At 38.5% G+C, this 12,593-nt stretch overlaps 4 protein-coding genes across 6 annotated transcripts in view; 2 read left to right on the top strand and 2 right to left on the bottom strand.

Moving 5' to 3' along the window:
* LOC120426849 (transcriptional activator protein Pur-alpha-like) overlaps positions 1-12,593 on the bottom strand; it is a 125,649-nt gene that overhangs the window by 43,361 nt on the left and 69,695 nt on the right. The window lies entirely within an intron of this gene.
* The window catches only part of LOC120427346 (cationic amino acid transporter 2-like), a 118,483-nt gene that overhangs the window by 73,449 nt on the left and 32,441 nt on the right, over positions 1-12,593 (top strand). The window lies entirely within an intron of this gene.
* On the bottom strand, positions 3,231-7,704 carry LOC120426855 (lipoyl synthase, mitochondrial-like). The gene is made up of 4 exons (XM_039591657.2): positions 7,546-7,704; positions 7,061-7,414; positions 3,822-4,311; positions 3,231-3,753 (listed from the first exon to the last, which is right to left on the bottom strand). The coding sequence occupies exons 1-4, from the start codon at positions 7,609-7,611 to the stop codon at positions 3,488-3,490; spliced, it is 1,176 nt and encodes a 391-aa protein (XP_039447591.1). The 5' UTR covers positions 7,612-7,704; the 3' UTR covers positions 3,231-3,487.
* Positions 10,159-12,593, top strand: part of LOC120427341 (neuronal membrane glycoprotein M6-a) — a 119,041-nt gene continuing 116,606 nt past the window's right edge. For 2 of the 3 annotated variants that reach the window (XM_052707366.1, XM_052707367.1), the window contains exon 1: positions 10,159-10,789. The gene's annotated coding sequence lies outside the window, so the exon portion shown is untranslated. The remainder of the gene's footprint in view (positions 10,790-12,593) is intronic. The other variant, XM_052707368.1, reaches the window with a different exon arrangement.

Raw genomic sequence — 12,593 nt, 5'->3', positions numbered from 1 at the left:
TCTAATTTACCTTGTGATCAAATCAAATGCCGTATTAAGTAGGCGAATCTGTTTTACCCCTAATCCGACAAAATGTTAAAAAATATTTGAATTCATTTTAAATGGCATTTTTTTCAATCAAATTTACAACTCTAATACTTCTAACTTACGTGAAATTGTCCGAGGATTTCGAAAATTGAGACCAATATGTGCCGCTATGACGGCCTGCAGGGCAAAAACTAACGTTGTAAAATGTTTGTTATAGAAAAATCGAAAAACTACGAGAAAAACTGCGATTGGCCAAAAAGTTATTTCCGAAGGCTTATAGTCCATGAAATTACCTATCTTTTGACCTAAGGGAGTATGGGTGTTGGAGGCTGTTGGAAAAAAGATATCAAGGTTTTAAAAAAATCAATTTTTAACAATAATTTGCAAAAGCTATAAGAAAAAATTAAACGAATCCTGGATGTCTAATGTCTATGGCACATTTTGAAGTGCTTCAAAAGACCTTTCGAGTGCATCTAAGAGAGTTGGAATTGAAGAAGTTTTACGGAAATGCGAGCAATTTAAAGATTTTTAATGTTTTTTCGACCTCAAACTTCAAAGCCCGTTTTACCCCACTTCCCTTTGTCATAGAGGGCTCATATTTGGCATAAGTTCATCTAATGTATAGACAAACAAACGCTGAAAGTTTCAATCTAATACCAGCCCGGGAATGTGCCATAAATATTAGAGAGGAGTATTTCTGATCAATTTGTTGCCTTGGGCAAAGTTGTTGGTTTTTTAGAGATTTTTAGAGGACCATCCATAAACTACGTAGACACTTTTTTGGGAAACTGTTGACAGAATTATTTTTTTAATATTTATCCTGAAAAAAATAACTCAATTCCGGATTAAATGCCATGAAATCAAGTTAAGTAGAGATGGGCAGAAAAAGAGCGAACCGCTCAAAGAGCCGGTTCACTGAAAAGAGCGAACGAACCGTGGCTCACAAAAAAAGAACCGCGGTTCTTTTTTAAACTTTTGAAAGAACCGTTTCAATATGGCATGATTTTTGTTATAAAATTAATTTGCTGCAATTTCAAAAATGTCAATGCTTATAAAAATTAATCCCAAAAGTAAATGATTTTCTAAACGAAATGAAATAAACTTTTCATAGTACATCTGAGTGTACATTCAACTAATACCGGAATACAAATTTGAGCATTTTAAATAGTATAACCTGTCTAATATTACCAAAAATCTACTGATTATTTGAGAGATTTTGTATAAAAAATAATCATTTTATGCGATTAAATCAGAATGTAGAGAAGAGTTCACAGAATATTTTCTCCAAATAAAATATCAGCATTAGTTCAATTCTTGCAGAAACAAACGCAATTTAAAAATTAATAGCAATTTAAGTTTGGATGCCATTCAATAACTCGAATATTTAGTTTTGAGTAGAAATCTTGACATAGAGACCACCAAGACCTTTTGGGTCTCAAGAGCATCTTCTCGTTTTCAGTTTTATTTTTTTAGCATATATGACCGCTACAAATATTTTTCAAAGTTTATGTCACCCCACCCCTTCAAAATCGGTCCGAAAAATCAGGGGGCAAAACAATATTTTTTCAGAAAACATCCAAATTTTTATGGAAATAGAAGTCTGATCAACTGAAAACAAATTAAAAAGCATTTTCAGAAATTCCGTTGCACAGTAATGCAAAAGTAATGCGATACTTTGAAAACTAATGATTGCAATACAACCGAGGAAGTTTAAAATGCATTTTAAAACTCTTTTTCATTAAAATATGTATACCATGGCTTGCTATTTTTTTTACGACGTTGGTCAGAGTTGAGGGACATAAACTTCAAAAAATATTTGGTGCGGCCTAATTTATAAAAGTCCAATGTGAAATAACTTATCAAATCACACGATTCTTGAAAAAATCCTTTTCATCCAAATTTTTCAAAAGAGCGAATGAGCCGTTCAAAAGAGCGGTTCTTTTCAAAGAGCGAACGAAAATGAGCGGCTCCTAAAAAAGAGCGGTTTTGCCCTCCTCTAATGTTAAGAAAACAAGCGCTTCCTATAAGAAATCTAGATTTTTTTAAACAAATCTGGAGTTTTTTTTTTTTTTTTTTGAAAAGGTCCAATAAACCAAATTTGCTTTTTGGGTGTTTTTCAATACCCCTGACTCAAGGCGGTTTCAAAAACACCCAAAAAGCAAAAACTGGAAATTAACCGTTATTGGACCTTTTTAAAAAAGAAAACTCCAGAAATGTAAACATTGAGTGTATCCCGCTTACTCCGATGGACATTGACATACGGTGTGAAAGGCAGGGATGGTATTTTCTCGTTTCCTCGCCGAGGGCGAGGGCTTTTAAATATCGTCCCTCGCTCAAATCATCAAATTTTCGGCGCTCTCCCAAAACTGCATCAAGAGAGCGAAGCGAAAACGACGCCGATGAAATAGCGAGCAACGAACAAACCGATGCGTAAGACGGAAAAAAATCTCTCACACGGCCAGTCCCCTCGCTCAAAAAGCAAGAGAAAGAGCAATCGTGAAATTCTCTCGCCCGTAAGCTCTGTAGAAATGAGTTCATTTGTGTGCGTGAGCTCCAGTGTATGTATACAGCAATTTCGTGTGCGTGTCTCTCCGGATGGAACGATAGTTCCATCGGAGCCAGCGATACGGTATTTCTCGTCGGTTCGTTGGGCTTTCGATATTCGCGATAGCAAGCCGACCATCACTCGGCTGCGAAAGAGAAGAGAAATTTAAAAAGACGAGGAACGCACCGAAATATGCATCAATGATAGTGCGATGGTGATGGTTTACCTACCCTGGTGAAAGGGATACACTCAAGGTTTACATTTGTTTATAGGACCTAATAAAAAAGTCGAGAAATGGAGATTGAATGGAGCCGCGTGGTTTCTTAAGATGACTCAGCATTTATCTGTAATTTGAGCTATTTTTTTAGATTGTTTACAATCCATACTTTTTTTGTATAAACAATTGTCCACAAAGTTGGAAAAGGGAGGGTTTGAAATTTAAAATAAAGTGTCCACCATAAGCAGACTCTAGCCTCGATTTGCTAAAGTTTACTGAAGCCCATTCGCGGTGAAAAAGAAAAACGTAATCAAATCAATCAAGGATCCAACAAAAAACTGTTGCTTCTGCTTAAAACCCAGAAAAACAAACATTAAGGAACGCAGACTAAGCTGTCGGTGACGCACATGTTGACGAGCCATGTAAGAAAATAAACACACATACAGGTTTGCGCTGTGCCTTTTTATCGCATTTTCTTTATTCACATTTACTTTCAACGTTTATTTACATACAATTACACGTTTGCTTCCTTGCGAAAACAGCGCTGCGCGCCCCCAAAGAAAGCAAAAGTGCACATCAACAACAAAAAAGCTCTCCGCCCCCATGGGTGGCTAAAAATATGAATATCATTTTTTTCTCTTGCTTTGTCGTTTCCTTAAAACGACACCAACACCTCCTTTCTAGACGGTGCTCGCTTTTCACTCGCTCGGCTTGGTGGCCGTAGCCTCTTCAGCGGCGGCGGCAGCACGATTCTTGAGAATGCTCGTGATGAAAAATTCGCCTGCCTTGTAGGAACTGCGCACGAGGGGACCACTGGCCGTGTACAGGAAGCCCAGTTCGTTGCCCCGGGTCTCCCAGTGTTTAAACTTTTCCGGCGTCACGTACTCGATGACCTTTAGGTGGCGCTTCGTCGGTTGCATGTACTGACCCAGGGTTAGGCAGTCGACTCCGACGGCGCGCAGATCTGTAAATCGGAAAGACTTGTAAGTGACCATGCAACTCCATCGCATTCAATCAACATTCAAAGCTTACCCTTCATCGTCTGCTCAACTTGTTCGTCCGTTTCTCCCAACCCCAGCATAATCGACGTCTTCGTAACCATGTTCGGGTTGATTTCCTTCACGCTGGCCAAACACTGCAAGCTCTGTCGGTACTCGGCGCGGCGATCCCTCACAAACGGCGTGAGCGATTCCACCGTTTCGATGTTGTGCGCGTAAACGTCCAGCCCGGACGCGGCCACCGTCCGGATGCAGTCCAGATTGCCCCGGAAGTCCGGCGCCAGACATTCGACGAAAATGCGCGGATTCTGGCGCTTGATTTCGCGAATGGTCTCGGCGATGTGATTTGAGCCTCCGTCGGGCAAGTCGTCTCGGTCTACGGATGTTAGTACGATGTAGTCCAGCCCCCAGGATGCGATGGCGCTGGCGGTTTTCTTTGGCTCGTCCGGATCCAGCGGGGGAGGAGCGCGGGCGGTTTTGACGCTGCAAAAGCGACATCCGCGGGTGCACGTGTCGCCCATTAGCTGGAACGATAAACAGTTTAAAATTTAGAAAATTTTACGATCATTCCGAAAAACAAAAAAAAATAGAATACTCTATGTAAAAAAAGATTTTCCATTTTTTTTATTCTATTTGTAAGTAAAATTGAAAAAGTTTTTTTTTCTTCATTAATGTAACGTGTTTTTCCTGAATTACCGTAATTATTGCATGCAACTTTGCTGAAAAACCAAACATAAAAAAATTAAATAAACCAATTGATTAAGTCCAACTTTCGAGTGATAAGCCTTTCCCCATATTTTCTGAGACAAAATTACAATCTATTGTGGCAGAAGAGATGTACCCAATCCTAGATGTAATTTTAACTAAGGAAATATGAAATTTACACACCTTATCAAAAAAAATCCTCTATGATTACGGTAATAAATATAACAAGCATAGATTATGCAATGTGAATTTTGTTCATTTTTATTTTAAAATATCTGATAAATTTATTGAAATAAACCACAACAAATTGCACATTATTGCTATAGCGTGAAGAAAAACGTGTAAAAGTAACATATTAAAAGTAAATTTATTAAGCATTTTGCTATACTCTTAAATTTAATCATCAATATCAAATGCTTACATTTTTATTTATCTGTTCATTCGTCATACGTAGACTACACTGCCGCTCTAATCTAGTCCGTCCCATATGTAAAAAGTGGATGCTGAGACAACGACGTGAGAAGGCCAAAAAATGTTGCACCATTTTTCACATTTCCAATCAATTTTGTTTTGCTGAATTTTCATACAATTATTTCAATATTAGTTCAACAAATATTTCTAACATGAATTTGTTTCATAAAATTTGAAATTTAGGGATAAATTTGTGTTATTTTCATACTAGAACTGACTTGCCTTTATTATTCTATAAATAAAGGCAAGTCAGTCAATGATATCAAGGTAGGCTTGAACATTTTCACCAGAAGTTAAACTGTCATTTCAAGGTTTGTTTGGGTAATTTCCAAGTATTTTTCACAAATAGTATAAAATTAAGTTATTTTATGTTTATTTCAGATTTATTCATTATAGTAAAGTTCATAACTATTAAAAAGTAATCATAAACGAGACTAAAATACTACAGAGGCAAAAGATATTTGAATGCGTGTCTCAACGTCTGGACCGTTGAAATTTAGTGATCCACAATCTACGTTTACCGGAAGTAGAACCTCTTCCAGAACTAGGACCAGGGCAGTTCATTCAAGATTGAATAGAACTTATTTTATCACATTATTACTCATAATGGTATGTAGTTTCTTGTTTTCTCATGGTTGTCCCTTGCATGAAAAAAACACAAATGGTTTAAAATATTACGCATCAAAATTTATAAACATTCTTGCAAATAGGATCTACTTATAATCTTTACTTAAGTTCTGCGGGTTCCTAGAAACTTAGTCCTTGGCATTTAAATAGTTCCACGTCCATTCAGTCAATTCATGAGACATTTCTTTAGAAGGAACTGACTTGCCTTTATTTTACATATGGGACAGCACGAAAACGATTTTTATTTTGGAATTTTCAGAACAAACATCACTTTTTTATTAAGTGGGCTCAAAGTACATGTAAGAACAATGCTTTTGCTATGTTTATCTCAAAAATGACCAAAATACATATGGGACGGACTAGATTAGAGCGGCAGTACATAGATCGTTGCTTAATATCTAATAACAAGGGCACATATCTGTAGTTATAGAACTGTTTTGCTTTTAATTTCGTCGTGTTGAGTGAAAATCATTTTAGAATCAAGTATGACTCCTAAATCTCTTATATTTGAAAAGGTGTCAACGTCACTATAATGGAATATTGCCTAACCTTTTTTGAAATACTTAATTTTGTTTTTTGCTGAAAACTATGCCAAAGTACACAATTTTATTCCACATATTTTACTGATTGTACTTTTGGTGAAGATGTCGTTTATGAAGTGTTTCGATTTGGCAGTTTAACAGCAAATTTTTTTTTGTAAAAACTCAGCCAAACTTTTGTTATCAAGAATATACCATTTACTTGTCACTCATTTTTCAACAATTTCCTCAGTATATTTTTTTAATTTTTTTGCCGGAAATGTGTTTTTATTTTTTATGTTCATATTTTAGATAAAAAAAACGTATTTTTTGAAAATATTTAATTTTTCTACTTTTTGCCTTTTTAAACAATGTTTCCGAGAAAAGGGTGGATTCATAATGTCAGCTGGAACTATTTTACATGCAAATTCCGATACAAAAAGTGTATTTTTTTTCTTGACATTTTCACAAAACTTAAAATATTAAACAATAGTTGGCATTCTCAACTACCTTTCAACACCGTGGGTTGTGTTAAAATCAAAAAATAGCATTTAAAAAAGGTATTTTACTAACCAGTTGTCCCGGAATTCGTAAAAACATTTAGCTGCCAAAATGTTTAGGTATTCGCTTTTTACAAATATTGGTCCAGAATTGAGAAAAAAAAACAATCTTTTAAATCCGGAGACGAATAATTCAATGCAAGACTTTATGCAGAAAATTCTTGCACACACTACAGATGCAAAATATTTTGAAAAAAGGAAAGAGAAATAACTTTAAATTATAAAATTAAAAATTACAACAAGAATGCGTCCTTGATAACAGAACAACGCATCATCCCCACTGATAACCTCTGAACGAAAATAAAAGTGAATTCCCTCTTATCACTAGTCAGCCCTCCATCAGCAACAGCATATTAATGTGAAATGAAATTTTCAACAGCATCCACACTCACCATAATCGTCGCCGTCTGGGTGCCATGCTCTCCGCCGCCCCAACACTCGCCAATGTTCGGACACTTGGCCTCCTCGCAAACGGTGGCCAGCTTGAGCTCCCGCAGCTGGTCCTTGATGCGGCTAAAGTTCTTCCCCATTGGGATCTTCGTTTTGAGCCACGGCGGCAACCGCAGCCGGTCCTGCTCGCCCTTTTCGCGCTTCAACTTGCCCTCGTAGGCGCCCCAGTCTTCCCGGTTGTACGACGGATTCTGGACAAAATCCTGGAAACCGGGGCCAGTTTCGAGCCGCTCGCGGATCTTCTGCAGGGGCTGGCTTGCCGTCGCTGACGCCTTGTGTTTACAAGTCGTGTGGACCTTGGGAAAGGGGAGGGAGAAAAAGTATTTCATAACAGCCTTTGAGAATGGTTTTCCGCGGCAAATCTTTTAGATTTCATGCATGTTTGCTTGAAAATATTGATATTACACAATACAAAATATAAGCTTACCTTAACCGGGCTAAATTTGCCATTTTGAAGCGTAGTTTTCAATAAATTTGAAGATATTTGCGACATTCTGCAAAATCACTTTTCAACGCAATTTCAAAATATTGAATCTTGTTTTGATCTCGCGAGCGAATGACGAAGGATTTTAGTACACTGAAAATACGCCACACTTTTTTTTCAAGTGCCCAAACACTTGAAAGGTTCAATGAAGCCACATCTTAGATCTAATTTCGTGCTTGCCATTTCATTAGGGCACAAAACTTTTGTAAACAAGAGTGTATCCCTCTCACACCTTATGCAAACTGTCATTTGAGTGAAAGGGATACACTATTGTTTACAAAAGTTTTGTGCCCTTTTGAAATGTTAGGCTCCATTTGTTTGTGTTTGAATTTCAATCCAATCCATTATCAAATTCAAGTGTTTAAACGATTGACTTTTTGGTATTTTTTGACACCTTATTTTCATTCGGGTGGCTCAAACTTTTCAAGTGTTTTGCTCATGAATTTGCCCCACTGTGCTGAACTATTCAAAGTGATGAGGAAAACACTTGAAATTGATCTTGTTTTGATTTGAAATGCAGTTTCGTGACAGCTTCGTCAGACTTTGCTTCGTTTCTTCATTTGTGCTTTGGCGGTCCGGTGTGTTCGTTTTTCGCAGGCCCGAATGACCGCGTGAGTTCGCTGCCGCCATGTTCCTGTCCAGTAAATTGCCTGCCTGGTTTGTGGCCGCGAAGCCGAGCATCACCACAAGGCTGCGTTCTCGGGCTCAGGATCCGTATGGTCAGCGGAAGGGCTCGGTCTCCCGGACCCGGAAGGAGGCCAACTTTGGCGATAGAGGTTCTTTTCCGGAGATTCATCCACTTGGTGTTTTTTTTTGTTGGGGTTTGTTTTGATTTTTGGATTTTTGTTGTGTGAATTGCAGGAAGGATGCGATTGAGCTGCAGATGCCGTACCAGGAAGCGTTTGATGAAATTAAGGAAAACACCCGCCGGGCGCTGGAGAATCGGTGTCGGTGAGGACAAGAAGCGGTGAGAAGCAGGATTCGATACATTCCACCCAGGGGCCAAGCAATGCGTCATTCGGATGGTCAAGGCACAGTTTGATTCGTTGGAACCAACCGCGGTTCCGAATCAACAAGAAGGTTCCCCGGGGGCCTCCATCTCCGCAGAAAGCGGTGGTGGCGAACAACCCGAACCTGACCAGGAGGACGATCCTGAAAGCAGGGACAACCGGAAGAAGAGACAATTTAACAACAAAAAGAATGTTCCATTTTTGACAAGCAAATAAAAGCTGTCAAAATAATTTCATGACGCAACTTCTTCCCTTATTTAAATAAACCGAAATCCATTTCTATTACATACAAACATGCATTGATTATGGAAGGAAAAATCATTTAAAACCAATAGATATAACGTGGTTTTCCATGTGACACAACACATCAAATTCAAGTGTTGTGCTATTGAATTGACAGCATCTTTAGGTGCCCAAAATTCAAGTGTTTTGCGATTGATTTCTGAGTGCTCTGTACAGCAGGGTCAGATCATGTGCAGAACACTTCGTTAAGCTGTGTAAGTTTTGCTCAGTGTACAGCGCTTCTGTCAAAACAGAACCTTACACGCTCATCCAAAATTACTAATATTTTTTTAAGATTAATTTTAGATTTCGTAAAAAGAGGTATAAACCTTGTACATACACTGTAACTGAAAATCGCACTTTGCTGAGTTCGTTTTCGCACTTTTTCATACGATTTTTTCAGTTCAACTACGATAACACTTTTTTGTGTAATCGCAGTCGAACTGAAAAAATCGTATGCACCATTTGGTTTTGCTGGCTGACAAAATTTAACCTCACTATATTTTCGTGTACGTACACGCAATACATACGCACGTAGAATGCTCTATAGGGTGCTAACTGGAAATTTAATTTATTTTTCACTCCTATTTCAAAATTATCAGTCTATCTATCATTCTGAATGAGTGTGTTCTTCAATCCAGCCTCAACGCATCAAAATCCCACTCCACTGTACTAAAACTGCCCAAACAAACCCCCGTCAGCTTTGTCGGCAATGATGTTGGCCCAGGTCCCTGCAATCGCCTCGTCCGACGCATCCCGACAAACTCAACCGACCCGTGCACGGACGCAAAACGTCATCGAAGCAAGAGTTTTCACACCCACCCACAAAGTGATGGCCATCCGACGTTGGCGTTTGTTTACGGTTGAAAATTGTTAATTTTTCCTCAGTTTTCTCGTGTAGTTTTGTGAAAAAGTTTAGTTAAAGTGCGGATTAGATTAGTTTCTTTGTCGAGCAAAAGAATTTGAATGGATTTGTGTTGATTTCGTTGGTGAAATTTGATCGTTTCAAGTGAACCCCTTCGTTAGGAGAGAAAGGTTTCCTGCTACTTCTCCTCCTCCAGCGACTGGCACCAGCTTCCGAAAGGCGTTTAAAGAGCCACTGAACCGTGTGATAGTTGTGCAACGAATAACAAAACCTCGATATGGGTAAGTGTATAAACATTTCGGTGTTATCAGTATTGAAAGAAGTACAGATAAGATAAGGTTTTGGTCTGCTAAAAAGTCGTCGGAACATTCCGTACGAAGCCAGTCGATCGATCAAGGTGGGGTTGGACTGTGCCACCACTCGCGGAATTGTGTGTGCAGAGCGCGGCCCGTGATGTGGGGTGACTTTGGTTAACTATATTGATGTTACGAATTTTGACTTAAATTTGAGTATAACAAGTCTTGTCGCTTTTTGTAATTCAACTAGTTTATCCAACAAAAATAATAGTTACCTAGAGCAAAGTCACCCCAACACACAACTTCTACATGTTAAAGTAATTGCTCTCTGAGCTGGTAATGCAACATTCACACACTAGTGTCCAGAAACCCTGAATGGAACGCGACGAGACAACAAGGAAAATTTTAAACTCACGAGCTGCGGCTGTGTTGGTGAATGGAGTTGTAAACACATTAAAGTTGTGCGGCGGAGTTCGAGGTGGATTCCACCACACATGGAACTACAACTCCAACGGAGCAGAGTCAGTTCGGTCGGTGGTGGTCGCGGCGAAAGACAGTACACACCGTAGAATCCGTGGTTAATTAAAGTTTGAACACATACACAGTGCGGTGGCGGCGTGCGTGGTAATTGTGTCGTCGCGCGAATAATTTGTTTAATAAGTGCATGGGGGGCTAGTGCGACAAAACCGTAGATTAACCCGAGTGTTGCGTTGCATTATCCGCCCGAGAAACGAGTGATTGGTTGGCATGAAGATCGCGGGACCTTCCCATGTGTGACGTGGTGTGGATCAGATAGTTATCGTTGTGGAGATAATTAATATTGAAATGAAAGGGACTTTCCCGGAGCTTACGCTAATGAGTTGTGGACGACGACGCGGTGCGGTGGTAGATACAGAGTTGAGATTGGAAATCTTCAACATAAGATGTCTCCGTTTTTGGCTAATTTATTTTGCACGCCGAGGACATCAGAATATTTATTTTTAGATTAGTTAATAGGATTTACAAAACTTATATGGCAAATTATCAGATATCAACAAACCATCCAATATGTTTTTTTTTTTCGTTTTTGCTCTCGCTCACCTTCAAAATTATGAATTATGTGTTGATGCAAGCCTAGAAGTACCAAAAATTTATAAAACTTTTTAATCCTATTTAAAATTTCAAAGAATTCCATTTTTCGAAAATGTCAAAAGTTTAACAATTTGCTACCATTTCTGATACCTACCTACTCGACTAGTACCGGCAAGGCGGGAGCAAAGTTTAGAATGCGTGTTTCGAAGATTTTTGGATGCCTGCTCTGGTTGGTGAGAGCAAACATGAACAAAATTCAAAAATTCAAAAATAAAAAAAAAACAGAAATTAAAAAAAATTCATAAATTAAAAAACCCGATTTAATCCCACCAGGGGTGAGATAGAGCCTTTCTTACAAAAGAATATAACTTCTCTCAATTGGGTCCTAAAATGAAGCTTAGATTGCTGATATTATTGTTTACAGCGATAAAGCTTATTTTTCTGAGTACAATGACCCTTTGTACGACCACAAAAAGTTTAAAATGGATTTTTAAATCAATTTTGAAAAATTTACCTCGCGGTCCTTCTTGACAGAAAAGCTCCTACTTGACAGCTCGTTCCAAGGGGACCATAGTTGATCCATCGAAAAAATGTTGTCTTGTCAAAAAAAAAATTTGCATTAAAATGAAAAAAAGTGATCAGAAATGTTTTTTAAGCGTGTTTTTTACCGTTGTACATAAAAATTGACATAGGGCTTTAGTACCCAATTCACAACATCGACTTGATACAAAAAATTTTATGATGAAAGCAAGGGATTATTAATGATGTGTTTTCTAAAAGAAATTGAAAACGCAATTTTCACCTATCGAATATTTTTAATCGTACAAATTCTTAGCTTCCAATGCGCAAGTGACGACACACACCGCGGTTTTGGTTTTCTAGTTTTGGTACGAGCCCAAAAACCGAACAAAGCAGGCGCAAAGCAAAACCGAGTTAACCGCACAGTGGGAAGCTTGCCATTCAGCGTCTACGAAAGTGAGAGAGTCAGAGATAGATATTTTTACAACCGCACCACTACACACTCAATCGCAATACCTTAGGTAGATAGCCATTGGCGTCGCGAGCATTGAAAACTTTGAAAACGATATAAAGCTTAGAAGCTTCGAAAGCTCCTATTGGAATCCAATGAACTCTGTTAAATAAAACGACATGACAAATGAAGCCTACTTAAAGGCGATTTTAGGAGCACACGGGAAACAAATTGGTTGTACCCGGATGAATGTCCTATGTCAAAAAAGTTTTTGCATAAACATTGGACAGTTATGCAAAAACGGACAAAGCAAAAGAAACCGAAAAGCTACGATATCTTACATGTTGAAGGAAACATCGGTAGACAAGCTACTACGAACGAGTATAAGTCGAGCCGAAACATATGCGCCAGCATTCTCGCGCCAGTATTCGAAGCTCAACTTGACAACTTGTCGACTTGGCGACGAAGCGTCGAAAATCGATGCAGTGTGATTTTTT

The sequence above is a fragment of the Culex pipiens genome, chromosome 2 (genome assembly GCF_016801865.2).
Source record: "Culex pipiens pallens isolate TS chromosome 2, TS_CPP_V2, whole genome shotgun sequence".
In the NCBI taxonomy this organism is placed as follows: Eukaryota; Metazoa; Arthropoda; class Insecta; order Diptera; family Culicidae; genus Culex; species Culex pipiens.
The sequence above is the reverse complement of the archived record's forward strand: the minus strand, read 5'-3'. Positions and strand labels throughout refer to the sequence as shown.